Here is a 16158-nt window from a genome sequence, read left to right on the forward strand (position 1 = left end):
ACTTCCTGAATGTAGTTAATTTCTATTTTTCTTATCAATTATTTTCGTGTTCAATTTTGTGATCTATGATTAGTGTTTACTTAACATAATGGATTAGTATGTGATTTGCTTAAAACCTAAGAACCACATTCATCTCCAAGTACCAAGAGCCTGATTTAGTAAGGCCTTTAAAAGGGTGAATACATGAATTGTAGTACGTTTAAAAGTCTTTGCTAAATAAAGAACTACAAAATGAGATGTTCTGTTGCAGTTCGTAAGTATTTACTTAGATGATTATTGATTTACTTACAATTTTTTATTTTTAGGAGCTAGCAGCATTTATGTCAAAAATCCCCAATTGCGAAAGTCGTTTCTCCATTCTAATTATGTCCAGTTAATTCAAGAATCTCCAAACTTTTTGATACTTCAGCACAATAACTTACTTCCAAGAGAAGCGAAAAGTTTACGAACTGAGCTTAAAGCAAAGGTACCAGGATCAAAGCTTCAAGTTATACGTGGCTCTATATTCCATCATGCTCTTAAAGTTTACGAAAGTATAGATCGGCTTTCCAACGGTTGTGTCGATATGCAAAAAGTCAATCTTATTGAAACGCATAAAAAAGCTCAAAAGATAAAGCTAGACATTGATAATCTCTTTGTGGGTCCCTTGGCCATATTTACGCTTGGTCCTAAGCTTTCTCCTGAGGCGATCCGAGGTTTTATGTCGGTTCTTAAAGGATATCAAAACAAAATACTACTTCTGGGCATTCGTGCCGAGTCCAAAGGTATGGATCCTTTTGAAGTGGAAAATCTTTCTAAAATTCCGTCTTTGGAATTTTTACAGTCAAGTCTTCTTTCGGTTCTATCTTCTCCGGCTTCCCAGTTGAGGAGGATATTAGATTTAAGTAAAGCAAACGTTGCGTATACGTTAGAGCGAAGGGAACCTTCGGAATAGTAATTTGAATGAAGTGCTCGGTATGATTAGAAATTCATAACCTTTCAACGGATTTAAACTAAATCTCTTTACGACTTTGCATTACAAACTATTCACAACAATTTACTCAATGTTTTAATAACCATAAACGTATAGTATCACTTTTGATACTAAAAAAGCAGAATATATTGTTTAAGCGCTTTGTAAGCAAATAATAGTGAAAATCATAACATTTGTTAGTCAAACCGTCTGCTTTTACTGAAAAAGGGTGAAGTGAAATAGTATGAACATATTGAATCTATGATAATTGTCATGTCGTATTCGGTCGAGTTTTTGACTTCTAGAAATGGATAAATTAATATATTTAAATATTGATTTCGCGAATTCCATCTTTATCAACCACTTTACAAATGAAACCTTTAAAGTCAATAGGCATACGCTTTTTAAGTTCATCAAAACATAATTTCATAATTCGCACGGCTTCATCAATGGTGAGGTCTGGTTTGTAATATCGATCAAAGATAGACAAACAATAAAAAGAACTGTATCCTTGGCAGGCATAAGGTACACGAACACAAGTGGCTAAATAATCTAGCCAAAAAAGCTCAGGCTTTCCTAAATTCGTTTCATAACCAGCTAATAAAATATTGACTTGATATGGTTTTCTCGAACGAAGTGAAGTAGCAAGTTGCTTTCTCGTAAAGGAAGCGGTAGCTTCAGGGCTTAAATTTAAATTATGTCTTAAAGTGTAAAGAGATATATTTGCTGCAATGTATTCAGCAAAATTAGTAGTATCGCCAGCTTCACCACAGTATAACATAAGATTATGCGAATTTAAAATCTGACTTTTGTCATCGTCAGGTTTCAAAACAGTAATTCCACGAACTGCTGATGATGATGAAGCAGTGAGTACAAAATCCTGACCCTGAACTGCCAGTAGTGATTCCATGGCTTTTGATGGTGGTTTGGTAAAGGTAAAGTGTTGTGCTGAGCTGAGACGTTTAGTACGCTAACGAGATGCCAATGGAAAACTATAGGCGAAATCATTCACTCAATCGTTTAAATGTCTGTGTTTTAGAAATAGCTTTTTTTCTTTTTTTTTTAAAGGTTACCGCCGTTGTAGTGTAATCGTAGTAGCACGTTTATCTCTTCGTGCTTACTCATGTACTTTGAAAATTCAATACTCTGACAACATATAAATATCCTGATTTGAATATTACATTCAAAAAATAAAAATTTGGGACGATACAAGTTCCTTTACTATTCTAAAAATGATTGTTTCTTATTATTAATAGTTAAAGAACTAGCAGTGTCATTTAACAGTTATGTCTTAACATCTAATTAAAAGGATCTCAAGCTGTTTACTTGTTACTTATTTAAACAATAAATGAAAAGAATGTCTTATTGGTATTAAATAATGCATAAATGAAATTTGGAGCGAGTTGTATTCATGGTTCAGAACTTTTAAATGTTGCTGCCTATTATTGTGAGTAAAAATCAAATTGGATAACCTGTTTTTTCATAAAAAAATATTGATAACCCATATAAAATAAATATTTTTGAAATATACTGCTTGAGAGCTTTTTGATTTTTTTTTTAATCCCTTTTTTCATTTAGACAACTGTAAGCTGTTCCCCTTCAACTTGATCCTCGCCAGAAAGGATATTTTCTTCTTCAAACAATTTTATCACCTAAAACAGTCAGCAATTTGGTTAAGGAACTTTAACTTACCAACTTAGAAACAATATCTGGCTTAGCATCAGAAGTAATTAAATCCACATAACCTCTATTCAAAAGAGTTAGAGGCTTTTTCTCACGTATAGGTCGAGATGAGTCTGAAATTGAAAATGCGTATTTTATATATCTCTTAAGATATATCAAATTGCACAAGTTGATACCTGCAAGGATTTTAAAACGTTCATGATCTAGTTTTTTCATCCACCCAGTAATAGTAGGGCCTATCGTCGCGAGCACCGAATCAACTGTTGAAATGATCATTAACGGTTCCTCTATTGACACGTATGGAATTCCTGCCAGACATACACAGCAAAAGCTTACAAATGAAACTTTTTCTTCTGTAAAGCTGGGTAAATCAATCCCGTCGAGTTTAAGAGGTTTTAATATTTGCATTATTAATTTTTTCCTAGATTTTGAACTTTTATCAGCGGAGACAATGGTATAGGCACTTTGGAACGGCGAAAATTCGCCTAACTTAAATGTTTGATATTCCTCCGTTTTTTGAAGGGAAAATATTAAATCTGCAGATTGAGCATATAAGCCATCTATCAAAGATTCATGTCTTCGGTGCAATTCAGTGTGAAGCAAAATTGCTACTTCTCTGGTTTCTTTAATTGCATTGGATTCGAGTGCTATTATGGTTGAGAAACACTAATTTAATTAGTAATCAAAAAGTAAAAAGTGGCATACCATGCGTGGGTTTACTAGTCCTTGATGAATAATACATTTGAGAATTTCAATTCCGAGCATTGAATACCTTAAATTTTTTGAAAAGCAAGAGTCAAGAATACAGGGAAGGAAATGCTGCATTAAAGATGCACTGACTCTGCATTAAATTAGTGATAGTTTGTTTATAAAATACATACCCTTCAATCCATTGTTTATCCTTAGTTCCTTTAAGCATATCTCGATCAACTGATTTGTTGGACTGAACGTTTTGCTTACCCTTTAAACTTAGCTTTTGATCTGCTTCAAAGATAAGATCCTCATCCGCGGCCAAAAGCTCAAGAAAAGATTTAAACAAAACAGATACTTCGTTAACATTATTTTCCGCAATTATCATATCCAAAGTTGATAACATAAGAGGAGATATAAACAAAGATGTTTCTCTTAAACATATTCTGCTCATGTTATCAATTATGTGAATTCTCAGCTGACCTTTCGCATCTTTTAGAAGTTTCTGAAAATAACCTAATAGTATAACGTAAGCATCATCACACTCAGGACTAATAAAATCAAGTGAATGTTTCCAATCATCATTTATTCTATTGAGATCCCCATATCTAGAAAAAAGCCCAATGAGGTCTATTAAGCGAACCATTTTTTGAAAATTGTTTTCTGAGTGTCGTGCCTCCTCTAAAGATTTAAGACACGAAACCACAATTTTCTTTAACCTTTCATAATCATTAAGTCTTGTAAATAGGCTGCAAAGACAAGGAACTATTTCCATTAACGTTGCAGTACCGGCTTTAGTAAGCCTTTGCAGTAACACAGATTCAAGGCTCCGTAGGAAGCTTTCAGAAATTTCTTTTTGAAATGGTAAAACCTGTCTAAAAATAGCTACTACATAGTAAAGAAAACGTTGCTCTTCAATAGTTGAAGCAGATCGTAAATAGGGTTTTAAGAGGTGTAGATAAGACAAGTCAAAGAGGAAGGGAAAAGCGCGTGAAAAAACAAACAATGTACTCATTATTTCGTATAAAATTCCCTTTGTTGATTCATCAACTTGATCTTCGGTTACAACTTCTATTAGCTGATTGAAAAGACAAGAGAGAAGAAGTCGAATTTGAGTGTGTAGTGTACTCAAATTGATCTCTTCCTTAGAAGTCAACATGGTTTTCAGAGACGTTACCAACAGGACGTGTCTTTCGGTTGATGGTTCAGCACATAGTTTTAAAATAGGAAAATACTGAACTCTTAACTTCTGCTTTTCTAAGAAAGTTAATTGCTCATAGCCTTTTTGACAATCTAATTCATTGCTTGCGGGTGAAAACCAAAGTTTTTCTAAAACCTCAAGGCTTAATTCACTGATTGTTTCCTCTTCATCATTACTCCGGGTTAAAAGTTTTGAAGCTATGTCAACACGGATATTTAAATCTTCGGTAGCTTCATAAACCTCACATAGTTGCTTTATAGCGCGTTTACGAACGATTGTTGAAGGATCCGAAATTCCAGAAATTATACAACCATATATTTGAGGAATTGTCTCCCGATATGCCATGATATATGTGCCAAGTAAGTCTAACACAGTATCTCGAACTATCGCAGACTGATCATTCGATTTTGATATTATCTGAGCCAAAACTTCTGGATGTGTTCTTAATATAGAAGGTATAGTTTTCATTTGATTGATGATTCGAAGGCATTTAGTTCGAAGACTAGCTTGAGGACTATCGAGAAAGCCTATAATGAGCGAGACAAAAAACTTTAAATTTAAAAACAAAGAAGAATGATAAAGGGATATAATGAAAATATCTTCGTCATTTTCATCTGCTTTAAATGGTGAAGGACCTTGAAACCCCTCTTGAGACTTTTGCATATTCTTATCGATACAATTATCAATAATTTTTAAAGCTTCGGAGTCATTGCATACTTTTCTAAGCTGTAAGAGAAATGAAAACCATTTATTGTAGTTATAAGGGAGTATGTTCTGTAAGTTAGTATATAATAAACAAGCAATTAACTTTCACTTACTTCCAGAGATATGTCACCTTTGCATAAAAAGTAAAAATGGTTAAAGCTAACTTGAGAAAGTTCATTTAATCTAGTAATTGAGGGAATGAACGATATTATATCATTGAAATTCGTAGGAGCTGGGATATTGTGCTTCTCGAAAAGGGAAAGATCAAACAATGCCAAAACCTTGTTAACGATGAGACTTATAAGATCCAGCGCAGCATTCTTTGAAGAAACTGCTTGTTTGTCGTTAGTCACAGTCATAACTAAATTCATTGCAAATTGCCGAATAATTGTTTCGGTTCCGCACCATTCAGGCAAAGAAAGCATGTTTAATAAATCTTCTAAAAGGATTTTGGTTAAAATTGCAAATGAGTTGTCACTCTCCGTTTTATTCTGTTTTAAAGAACGACTAAGCAAATAAGCAACAATATGATTAGCTATCCGGTATTCTTCATGTCGAGACTTGGATAGTATTGATTCGACCTACACGTTAGAAATTGATTTTTATTTAGTGTTCATTACATACTGTTTTCAGATGTTCTGTTAAGTTACCTGAGTGTAAAGCTTCAGTGGATTTGCTCTCCGATTGTACAATTTCTGAGTCGAATAAGTTTTGAATGGAGCATGACTGAATTAAACGTACAAATAGGGTTGAATAGTATTGTATGGATTTACCGTTAGAGAGTCTATAGGTCCTTGAGACCGAACGAGCAGTGGGCAAGTGAGAAAAATTTGTAAGTGATTCTTCAATGATAAAATCTCGCTGATAAGGATAAAGACGAAATAAATATTGTAACGTTTGAAATAAAGGAGCTTTAAGAAAATCGAAGGATGAGCTGTTACAGTTAGGAAGTTTAGTTTTGAAGGAATTGTCGAGTGTAGAGACTTTGGGAAATAAATATACAATGCGTATGACCACAGCTTCCGACAAGGGAATTTCATGGGCAACTTTAGATAAGATGTTTAATACATTTGCGACTTTTTGTAACAAAACTGATAGATGTTGAATTTCAGAAGTCCTAGCATCGGAAGTTTTTGATTGAACGATGTTATCAATCGCTTCAGGAACTGTGTACTCAAATATGGAATGTAAGATATTAAGTAAATGAAGAATTGATTCTTCATTTTGAAGCTTTTTAAAGGAGGGGACCAGAAATATTATAAAAAGAACAAGAGCAGTGGTCTTTAAAATAAAGTCTAAATTCGGAAATTGTGTGAGGCTGTCATGAAGATTAATTATACTGTAACAAGCGACAGGAAGCTCTTTTAACTCTTTCTCAAGGATTTGTTTTACAAGTATTATACTCCCTTCTTCCAGCAATTTGTCACAAGCTCCCAAACGACTAAGCTTGGTTAATGCCATATATAGCTTTTCAATTGCGTGCGATGAAATGTGTTTTCCATCATCGTCTTCTCGTTTAATAAAGAGAGAATTCGATGAAAAATCTTCCGAATTCTCAGCTTCTATAACTTGAGAAATTAGTAATCTGGTATCTTGCAACTGCTTTAACAAAACGTCCTGCAACCGCTGGATCTTTGAGGGAGATTCACGAGGCGAATAAGTGTCTTCCATAAGTCGCTTTTTTGGGGTAGTAATATCATCTTTAGATTTTTTAGGGCTACATAATTGAACAGCGTTAAATACGCGAGAACATGATGGACTTCGAGGACTTGAAGACGGAGTTAAGAAGCCATTGTCGGAAGATGAACGGTTTGTATTTATAGAAGAAGCATCAGGTTTCTCCTTGGGTTCACACATCAACATACTTGGCTGAATCAGAGATTTTGTAAAATCATTTAATTCACTTAACGAGTCACTGTTACACACCTTTTGGTCTAGGACCGGACTGGCATTCACCCTCCTTTATATTTGTCAGATAAAAAACCTCAAAAAATTTAACTTACATTGCGGGCATTGCAGGTTCCGTTATCATAGCGCTAAGAGCATTTTTATAAAAATTAAAGGTTTCAGAATCGTTAACGAATGTTGCGCCAGGATTTAGCATATCCACATATCTTTGCATAATACTTGATTCTTCGGAGTTAAGTTGCAATGGCTCATTTTGAAATTTAGAAGATGGATATAATACGTTTTGTAAACCTATGTAAATTAATAGACGCGTTCAAACTGTATGCATACCATTTTCCAATGGGATTGATGATGCTAATGGTGTGTATTGAAGCCCTTTAATAATTCGATTAGAGGAGTTAACTTTTTTAAAGGTTTCAGGTGTCATCTCGAAAAGCATCAAAACATTGCAAAGCTAAGAAAGGGAAGTATTTATCATTAAATTCATTCATCTAAAAACAAAGAAACGTCGGTATATATAAAGCGTAAACAAGTTTAAGGCAATAGACCGAAACGGGAAAATGCAATTAAGATGTAAGCTACGCAGTTTGGTATCTGATTTAAGGATACGTAGAACTGCGGTGAGTTTTCCTTGTGATCTATTATATTACAATACACAGGTTGTATAAGTAGCAACTGAGTATAGGTATTGTATTAACTGGGTTATAATGTTACCTATCACTAATATAGCTCATAACTGAACTGAGGAACGAGTTCAGCAGTAGCTCTATTTATAGTATTCAGATAATATAGATCTTAATAGATTATCATTAAGATTAATTTCCATATCGTATCATAAATGGTACGATATATAATTAGAACATGTGACATATAGTGATACGCAACGTAGTGTATCATAGCGTAATGTAGTATTGCTGACATAAGAAACGTTCGTACATTTCGGATATTGGTGATTACGTATTTCTACAGTGGAACACTATTTAGAATCGGTCTCTTGGTTAGGAAAACGTGCCAAGGTCATTAAATATTTGGTTTTCTCCTAATAATTTGCGGTCTTGTTTTAAAACATACTAAATATTTTTGTTGCTTTAATCTAAGTTTTATCTATTACTATTCAAACAGAAGACAATGTCTTCATGTTATACTGTGATAGAACAGCATTGAGAAATTCTTTTTTCGGCTTTATAAGGTAACACTTCAATTATATTAATTCTTATATTTTTAATGACTGTGCTGAGATTTCATATTTTATTAAAAAATGCCCACATATCGCTTTAATTATCTACGTTTCAACAAACTATGTGTTTCCTTTTTTCGAAGCAAATTTGACAAACGACCTTTCGCTTCTCAAAAGTTTCCTGAAAATTTAGTTCCTGATAATTCAAGTAATGACGCTAATTCGCAACCAGAGGAAGTCTCAAGCAAAAAACCATGGTATGTGGATGAAAAACATAATCTATTTCCTAAAAAAGCGCATTTCGATGCGGTTGCGCTGCCACCTATTCCAAAAGGTGCTCCAAACTTTTTAGCTGATGTGTTAAACCTTCTTAAAAAGAAGTATTATGCCACTGATCTCAGTTTTGTTAACTCACCCGCCGATTCTTTTTGGTGTGATTCAGATCTTATTTTACTAGCTTCTTGCAACTGTGGATCTGAAGTTGTATCCGCTACTAATGGCTTACTTCGCCTTTTAAAACAAAAAAACGTTGGACCGGTGAACGTAGATGGCCTTACTAGTGCATCTCGGAGAAAAATTTTAGAACGGAGAATGAGGAAACGTTCCAATTTGTCAAACCGACAATTAAACACGTCTGAAAATAATTGGACATGTCTCAGTATCGAAAACTTCGGCATAAGCATTCATGTAATTACAAAAAATTTTAGGGAATACTATAAACTGGACAATATTGAACATGTTAAGGATGAAACTTTGTATTCTGATCTCGAACATGGCAAACAATCTAGGGTCTCACTCACTAGTAAATCTACACCTGATAATTCTTTACCTCCAAATTTTATTAATAACCACTCGAACGTATTTCGGAGAAGTTTCCATACTTGTAACTTTTCTTTAAAAAGTGCCGCATCCCTTTATTGCGATACCCAGGATATCTTGTTAAACGTCAATTCACAAAATCTGACGAGTACTTTGGAAAAATATAAGAAAATGCATCTCCAAAATCCTAATAATTTTTCTTTGGATTTTACTCTTTCAATTTTTGAGCGACTTCGAAAAGATTCTTCTTTGCAACTGACTACAAAGGATATCAATACGCTTTTCAGTACTATAGCTTTGTCTCCAACAAAGTTGAGTATGGCTTCTAAACACTCTAAAAATTTGGTTAGTGAGCGGATGTTGTATCTTTCACTAATGTATAAATCTTTAGTCGATCTAAAAACCATCGATTCATTTTCACTAAAACTACTTTTTTTAAAATTTATGATATGCTCTTGTATGGTTAAAGGGGAGTCAAACTTCTTTCTCGACAACCGCATATTTCTTTTGGAAAGGATTATGAACCGTTATGGAATACCCATGACTATTGACACGTTTCTACTCATGCAATTTATATTGGCAAAAAGCAATCGTTGGAGCGAAGTTTGGCGTCGTTGGGATAATCTTAGAAAGGCTGGTGTTGTTTTCAATGAACGTTTATACAATCACGTATACCTTTTGGCCTTCGAAAGTAAAAATGAGCGTGTCATAAATTATGTACTTACCAACATTTTTGAGGATATGGTTAGCCAGTCACCCCCCATTCCAGCTAGTAAATTAATGGCGACATCTTTAAAAAAATGTGTTCAAAGCTTACCCGAAAAGTATGCACATTCGTTTCCATCAGTGCGAAATTATATTGCAAAAATGGAAAACTCAATGACGCATTGAATCTGATGTTATTGTACTTTCTACGTATGCATATACGCGCATTTGTAATGTTTACTTTAAAACCTACCCCTTCTTTCATTAGTTCAATAAGAACAAGTAATAAATATTAACAATAGTATTTTATAATTTACCCAGTTGTAAATAAACCTAAACTAAAATTTTTTAACGCCGATGCAAAAATTCATGCATTTAGTTACCCAAAAATATAAATTATCGATGCTTTTTTGACGGCCGATTGTTTTTGGCAAGTCGTTTCTCTTTGAGCTCACGCGCCTTTCTAATTTCAACAGCTGATTTAAGCTCACTGTTCACCTTAATACCTATTCCTCTTTCTTTAGCCTCTCTATTACGTTTATTTTGTTTGTGATAGTTATCACGGAACTTATCAGCTGGTTTTGGAGTCTGTAACTTATTATGTTTATATCGCTTATTTTCCCGTATAGGAGAATCGTTGGCACCGAATGCTTTAGATGCTTTCCATTCATCAAAACGACCACTACGATATGTTGCAGGCAATTTCACGCCGCTTTCGCCACGAATTATCTTGGGAGACCCTTTGGACCCGTCTTCGTCGTTAATTATATTAACAAATTTCTTTTTCTTTGGATCCCAACGTTGTCCCCCCTTCCTTGATTGTTCAATTCCTTCGTCATTTGTTAAATCGAGAATAGCATGACGAGCTGCGGTAGTAAAATTTTCACCAGAATTTATAGCATAGCCAGTTTCTTGAATAGATTCCTTTGGAGCGTAATGAGACATATAATACTCTTTATCTTTAAAATCAGTTGTCTTCTTTTTTGATAACTCCTTAGGATTTTTAAATACCTCTTCAAGCTCTGACTCTGAAGCTTCTGACATATTACCAGGAGAACTGTCAGTGATTTTATCAGATGCAACTTCAGATTTTATTCCTTTTGGTTTTACTTTGTTTCTTCTTTTCCGCATGATTTCTGCAGCTTCTGTCTTTAAGTGACCACGCTGACCGATTTCAAATACTGTTTCTGATGGCCGATAAGAAGAAACTTTTGAAAGCAATTCAGCATATTTCTCCTCGGCCTCAATTACCGATACATCTCCAAATAATGGATTGTTGGAACTCCAGCCCTTGCTATCAACCAATTCCTTAGCTCTTTTAGCACTCTCAGCACTACAAGTAGCTCTTGTGCGAAAATATAGTTTCTCACCCCTTGCAGCAACGTTGGAAAGTTGCTGTAGCTCAACGTCTCTCGAAACTATTCTTTGTACCCATTCTAGTAGCTCAGCAACAAGTTCTTGGGGTAATGATCCCAAAACAATCTGTTTTGTAAAATCACAATCCGAGTCAGTTTTAACCTGCTTCGAGGATGTAACTAAAGGTCGGTTTAAAAATAGTTGTAAGTCTAATAAATAACCAGCATCTTCTGCTCTAACCAATGAATACGCCCAGCCAGTGCGTCCTGCTCGAGCTGTACGTCCTACACGGTGAACAAAAACTTTTGGTTGAGGAGGGAAATCATAATTAATAACATTAGCAAGTAATGGGATGTCAATACCACGAGAAGCTACGTCTGTAACGACTAGTAAATTTGTTTTTCCAAGTCGAAAATTATTAATTTCATTGAGACGCGCTTCTTGGTCCAAAGACCCGTAAATTTTTGAAACCGAATATCCTGCTTGAACAAGTAACTCAGAAACATACTCGACATGATGTTTTGTAGGAACAAATACTAGAGTAGAATCTGGTGATCCAGATTCACTTCCTTTAAGCGCTAATTCTAATGCACGTTTTCTTTTCTTCGGATTATTGACATTTCCTATTTCTCTTGGGCGCACGTTATCTTTTAGAGGAAGCTTAATGATATCTTGTAGTATACATAAGAGAGCAGCTTCGCGTTCAGCGGTTTTAACAGAAAAAAAGGCACTTTGTAGATCCGCGGAAACCTTGGATTCTACATCAAGGCGTACAAGAACCGGGTCTTGAAGTCCAGCCTTTGCAAAATCAACAAGAGTACGTGGAAGTGTGGCAGAGAAGAGAAGAGTTTGACGAGAAGTCGGCAAAGCATGTAAAATCTCTGTCAATTGAGCAGCAAAACCCATTTCAAAAAGTCTATCGGCCTCATCGAAAACGACATACTCGATTGAACTCAACTCCAATTTCATTTCCACCTTTAAATGTAGAAATCTTCCAGGAGTTGCGACCACAATATCGGGTTTTCCGGATAGCAAACTAAATTGCTCCTCTAGACTGACGCCACCGACGATAGCGACAGATCGAAGATCCGTACCTTTAGAAAAGTCTTTGACGACTTTCACAGTCTGAAGAGCAAGTTCTCGATTTGGCGAGAGAATTAAGGCGCGAGTATTAGAGTTTGCTAGAGTGGACTTCAAATGCTCAATCATAGGTATAACAAAAGCTGCAGTTTTACCTGATCCAGTACGTGCCATACCTACAACATCACGACCTTCCAATAAAAGGGGAATCGTTTTGCGCTGAATCGGCGTAGGAGCTTTAAAACCCTTCTTAAATATTGCTCGAAGTAAAGTTTGATTCAATCCTATAATTAAGTTAGAAAAATATCAAAGTAATTTAGATTACAGTGTCTTGAAGCATAATGCAAAGTGACCTTATGGCAAGTAATCACGAAGTTAACATACCCATCGATTGGAAATTAGAAGCCTTTCCATTCCCCTTTTTTCCCTTCGTCCTCCTGTTAGACTCCAAAAGCTTCGAGGCAATATAATTACCATCATCTTCATCGCTCACATTTTCACCAACATTTTCGTGCTTATCTTTTTGATTATCAGTAGCAATATCAACAGGAAAAGCTTTTAAAGAATTTGATATATCGACCTCGTCGGACGTCTGGAATCCGGACATTTAAGACGAGTGAGCTGCACTTTTGTTGATTTTTTAGTTCTCTAGTGTCGCTGGCAAGAAAATTTACCGTATGAATAACAACTATCAAAAGGGCCTTCTTAAGTTTGATTTAACATTCTCATTTCAATTGTTCTGCTGCGTTTCTTTATATTAAAAATAAGTAATCCAACGTATTTTAATAAACTATAACGAACTTGAAATAAGCTGCTTTATATGTCAGCAATACTACACTACGCTACGATATACTACGTTGTGTATCACTATATGTCACATGTTCATAATGTTCTATTTGCTCTATCAGCTTTACATGATAAGTTATCTAGAAGGATATAATATCATTTATGATAAGATGACTATCAGTTATAATCCTTGTTATTTCAAATGTTATAAATTGAGAACAACTGAATTTGATTCCTCAGTTCAGTTATAAGATATCTCAGCTATAGATAACGATATATCCTATATATTAGAATACCTATATCCAATTCCTACTTATACTACTTGCGTATTACAATATAATAGATCACAAGGAAAACTCACCGCAGTTCTACGTATCCTTAAATCAGATACCAAATTGCGTAGCTTACATATATTACGTTCTAGGATAATACAACCAGAGACGTTATTTGTTAATAGTATACAACTGAGCTTTGATGCAATAAAGCAACCGGATTCTCAGCACGTTAGTACTAAACAACATTTGAACTCCGTAATCCAACAAATGGTTAATAACTAATCGTTTACCTAAGGCCGTTGACATCAAATTCATCTTGAAATCTACTGTTGAGAAAAACCATTTGTTTCTCTTTTTTTGCATAACTAGCACAAGTTGCTTTAGCCTTGAAGTTGAAACTCAATAGTAAATATGAGTAAAATTGCTGGGAAAAGATTAGTGTACTTTCCAAATATAACGTTCACGTTATGCAGAGGACTAAATCTTCAACCTAAATTTGCAGTATTTCGCGTACCTCTTCATGTTAACAAGTTTGATGTTCGCGATTATTTGCAACATGTGTACAATTTAAAAGTCGTATCAGTTAAGTCAAGAATTTATCAGGGCAAACTTTTTAGAAATCAACTAGGACAGGTTAAGAGACCACAATCTGAAAAACGCGTCATCGTTGAGATGGAAGAACCTTTCGTTTACCCAAATGCCCCAAATGATTTGAAAGATTGGCAGGAGGGTGAATTACTTCCTGATGGTTCTAATGTGAAAACCCTGAGCAGGTATCCAAAGGTCCTTGAACAAGTTGACATGAAACGGGTGAACGAAGAGTTAAGTAAGTTACAAGATAAGCAGATACTCGAATCACAACAGAAAATCGCTAGACTTTTAAAGAAAAAGTATTAGTATTTTTTTCATTTCCCAGGTAATGTTTTATTTTGGTTTCCGTCTATTCATTAATGCCTACAAAAGCATAATTATAGCCTCAAATGCCTCATCGAAGCGGTATGGTGTTTAATTGCATTCATTATAACCTCTCTTCTTTCATCTATTAAACTTTCAACGCCACTTGTTTCATTTTGAAATGTTCTAAAACTATTTTGGAAATTCTTTTCATGTCGGAAAAGCACGGTCGTCAATTAATAAAATAATAATTTTGTATCACAATACTTCTTAAATGCGTATCTCGCAAGTTCCAGCCCTAGTTGAGTACCTTACCCATTTAATACTTTTGTATTTGCTATTAGAAGGTTCACTGACCCTTAAGTATTGCACATGTAGACCGGAGCTGGTAAACATAAGAATATTGAAATCTAAGGATATTGGAGGCTTCGCCCATATTTGCTGGTTAGTTGTATTAGATAACTCTACCTCAGCGTAAAAAATAAGTTCAGTTTCGCCTAAAAACCGGGGAATTTTCCAATTGATAATATTTTCAGAGGGCTCGTACCCTGCCTTTCCTCGATTTACACGAGGATTAGCTTTTACCACATTTGTGGGAACCGGTATCCGAAAGTTCAAAGAAGAAGAAAGTTTGTGTGGATAGTCTGCTCGTATACTGATACGATAAATAATTTTTTGTTTCGACAACTGTTCGACAATAGGAACAATTCTAAAAGGAATATTTATGTTTTCATGTGAACGATAACTCATTAATTCAACCTCACCATCCGGCGGAATGAAAGTAATTCTGTGTTCATTTTCAAATTCCGGCAATCTAACACATTGATGAAACTGGCAATCTTCTAAAATGACAAATCCTCCGTTAACTGAGGACGGATTTCTAGAGTTATTTGATTTAGACTTGCTTTCTGATTGTTTTAATTTAAAATCAAGCTTATCATTTAGCCCAAACTGACATTCAGGCATTCCAGAAAGCATTGCACGCATTTTCACGACACCAGAAACATCTGAGCGTAGCACATTTCCAGTAGAGCTAATAAGTAAATTCATTCTTTCAACAATATCAATGTAGATACTATTTTTTCTATACTTAATGCCAGCTCTACGCCATGGTACAGACCCTGGTATTTCAGAGGAAGTGGTGTGTGCCAACTGAGAGGAATGAGACCTTTTCAAGGACAGTGCATTGCCTTTCTTTTTGACAGCTGTTATGCTGACAGATCTTGCAAGTGCGTCAGGTTCAGTAGTCTGAATGATACCATAGTCTATCATTTCATCCAGCAACTCGAAAATAAAGGAGACATTGTCTTTGACTGTATTTTCATTCAGTTTCCCAAAATAATGTGTCAAATCTTGAATTAGACTCTCCAAAAATTCCAAAACAATCATAACATTTGGATTTCCTTTGGTAATGGCAACCACGTAAAGATCCTCGTGTTTCGTGTAAATGTAAGTACTTGATCCAATACTGACAATTGGGTGCCGATAATCAGTATTTGTTAGAATAGCAACGCGAAAAATTTCAGTTACTGATTTCCTTTCAAATGAAAAATTAGTGAAAATGAATCAAAAGCACAAAAATGTAATCTACATACTTTAAATCATGCCGAAAAGTCTTGCAAATGAGCGTGTCACCTTTCAGGTTAAAAATAAACAATCCCTAATATAGTTAGCTACAAATAGAATATTAATACTAACCGAAATCATGGAATATTGATAATATGCAAATGTAACAAGTACTGAGTATCTGACTACAGGCAGTTGAACGTAGCTTTGAACGATATGCAACGAAACGTACAGGCTATTCAACCCCGTTATAAGAATAAACGTAGACGGTCCAAGAGGTATTTTATTGCAAATGGAATAGGAGAAAATTATGCCATATAACTGTCAGTAAACAAGATGCTTTTAATAAAATTAAATAACT

At 34.8% G+C, this 16158-nt stretch overlaps 7 protein-coding genes and 6 long non-coding RNA genes across 13 annotated transcripts, besides 2 other annotated features; 9 read left to right on the top strand and 4 right to left on the bottom strand.

Annotated features, from left to right (window-relative positions):
- The first annotated feature begins 141 nt into the window (after positions 1–141).
- On the top strand, positions 142–1209 carry mrp11 (mitochondrial 54S ribosomal protein uL10m). The gene is made up of 2 exons (NM_001018316.3): positions 142–253; positions 306–1209. The coding sequence occupies exons 1-2, from the start codon at positions 232–234 to the stop codon at positions 932–934; spliced, it is 651 nt and encodes a 216-aa protein (NP_592915.1). The 5' UTR covers positions 142–231; the 3' UTR covers positions 935–1209.
- pre1 (proteasome core particle subunit beta 4) lies at positions 1096–1889 on the bottom strand. Its single transcript, NM_001018317.3, has one exon. The coding sequence runs from the start codon at positions 1860–1862 to the stop codon at positions 1278–1280; it is 585 nt and encodes a 194-aa protein (NP_592916.1). The 5' UTR covers positions 1863–1889; the 3' UTR covers positions 1096–1277.
- On the top strand, positions 1713–2401 carry SPOM_SPNCRNA.2152. The gene has a single exon (NR_191520.1). It is a non-coding gene; the product is annotated as a non-coding RNA (long non-coding RNA).
- On the bottom strand, positions 2317–7628 carry mis4 (adherin Mis4). The gene is made up of 8 exons (NM_001018318.3): positions 7470–7628; positions 7235–7430; positions 5856–7191; positions 5345–5812; positions 3517–5300; positions 3341–3476; positions 2645–3301; positions 2317–2604 (listed from the first exon to the last, which is right to left on the bottom strand). The coding sequence occupies exons 1-8, from the start codon at positions 7576–7578 to the stop codon at positions 2527–2529; spliced, it is 4764 nt and encodes a 1587-aa protein (NP_592917.2). The 5' UTR covers positions 7579–7628; the 3' UTR covers positions 2317–2526.
- Positions 2508–3907, top strand: SPOM_SPNCRNA.2153. Its single transcript, NR_191521.1, has one exon. It is a non-coding gene; the product is annotated as a non-coding RNA (long non-coding RNA).
- SPOM_SPNCRNA.2154 lies at positions 4080–4300 on the top strand. The gene has a single exon (NR_191522.1). It is a non-coding gene; the product is annotated as a non-coding RNA (long non-coding RNA).
- SPOM_SPNCRNA.2155 lies at positions 6144–6418 on the top strand. Its single transcript, NR_191523.1, has one exon. It is a non-coding gene; the product is annotated as a non-coding RNA (long non-coding RNA).
- On the top strand, positions 6937–7151 carry SPOM_SPNCRNA.2156. The gene has a single exon (NR_191524.1). It is a non-coding gene; the product is annotated as a non-coding RNA (long non-coding RNA).
- Positions 7297–7497, top strand: SPOM_SPNCRNA.2157. Its single transcript, NR_191525.1, has one exon. It is a non-coding gene; the product is annotated as a non-coding RNA (long non-coding RNA).
- An 83-nt stretch (positions 7629–7711) lies between the features above and the next one.
- Positions 7712–8059: an LONG TERMINAL REPEAT.
- Positions 8060–8152: 93 nt separating this feature from the next.
- atp25 (ATP synthase complex assembly protein atp25) lies at positions 8153–13176 on the top strand. The gene has a single exon (NM_001018319.3). The coding sequence runs from the start codon at positions 8398–8400 to the stop codon at positions 10024–10026; it is 1629 nt and encodes a 542-aa protein (NP_592918.1). The 5' UTR covers positions 8153–8397; the 3' UTR covers positions 10027–13176.
- dbp10 (ATP-dependent RNA helicase Dbp10) lies at positions 10151–12935 on the bottom strand. Its single transcript, NM_001018320.3, has 2 exons — positions 12661–12935; positions 10151–12560 (listed from the first exon to the last, which is right to left on the bottom strand). Exons 1-2 carry the CDS (start codon positions 12881–12883, stop codon positions 10237–10239), a joined length of 2547 nt encoding a protein of 848 aa, NP_592919.1. The 5' UTR covers positions 12884–12935; the 3' UTR covers positions 10151–10236.
- Positions 13098–13471: an LONG TERMINAL REPEAT.
- apm4 (AP-2 adaptor complex subunit Apm4) lies at positions 13408–15972 on the bottom strand. The gene is made up of 3 exons (NM_001018322.3): positions 15930–15972; positions 15827–15891; positions 13408–15768 (listed from the first exon to the last, which is right to left on the bottom strand). The coding sequence occupies exons 1-3, from the start codon at positions 15936–15938 to the stop codon at positions 14502–14504; spliced, it is 1341 nt and encodes a 446-aa protein (NP_592921.1). The 5' UTR covers positions 15939–15972; the 3' UTR covers positions 13408–14501.
- Positions 13575–14551, top strand: mrp20 (mitochondrial 54S ribosomal protein uL23m). The gene has a single exon (NM_001018321.3). It carries the CDS (start codon positions 13749–13751, stop codon positions 14232–14234), a length of 486 nt encoding a protein of 161 aa, NP_592920.1. The 5' UTR covers positions 13575–13748; the 3' UTR covers positions 14235–14551.
- Positions 15973–16158: the final 186 nt, after the last annotated feature.

Source organism: Schizosaccharomyces pombe (genome assembly GCF_000002945.2).
Source record: "Schizosaccharomyces pombe strain 972h- genome assembly, chromosome: I".
NCBI lineage: Eukaryota > Fungi > Ascomycota > Schizosaccharomycetes > Schizosaccharomycetales > Schizosaccharomycetaceae > Schizosaccharomyces > Schizosaccharomyces pombe.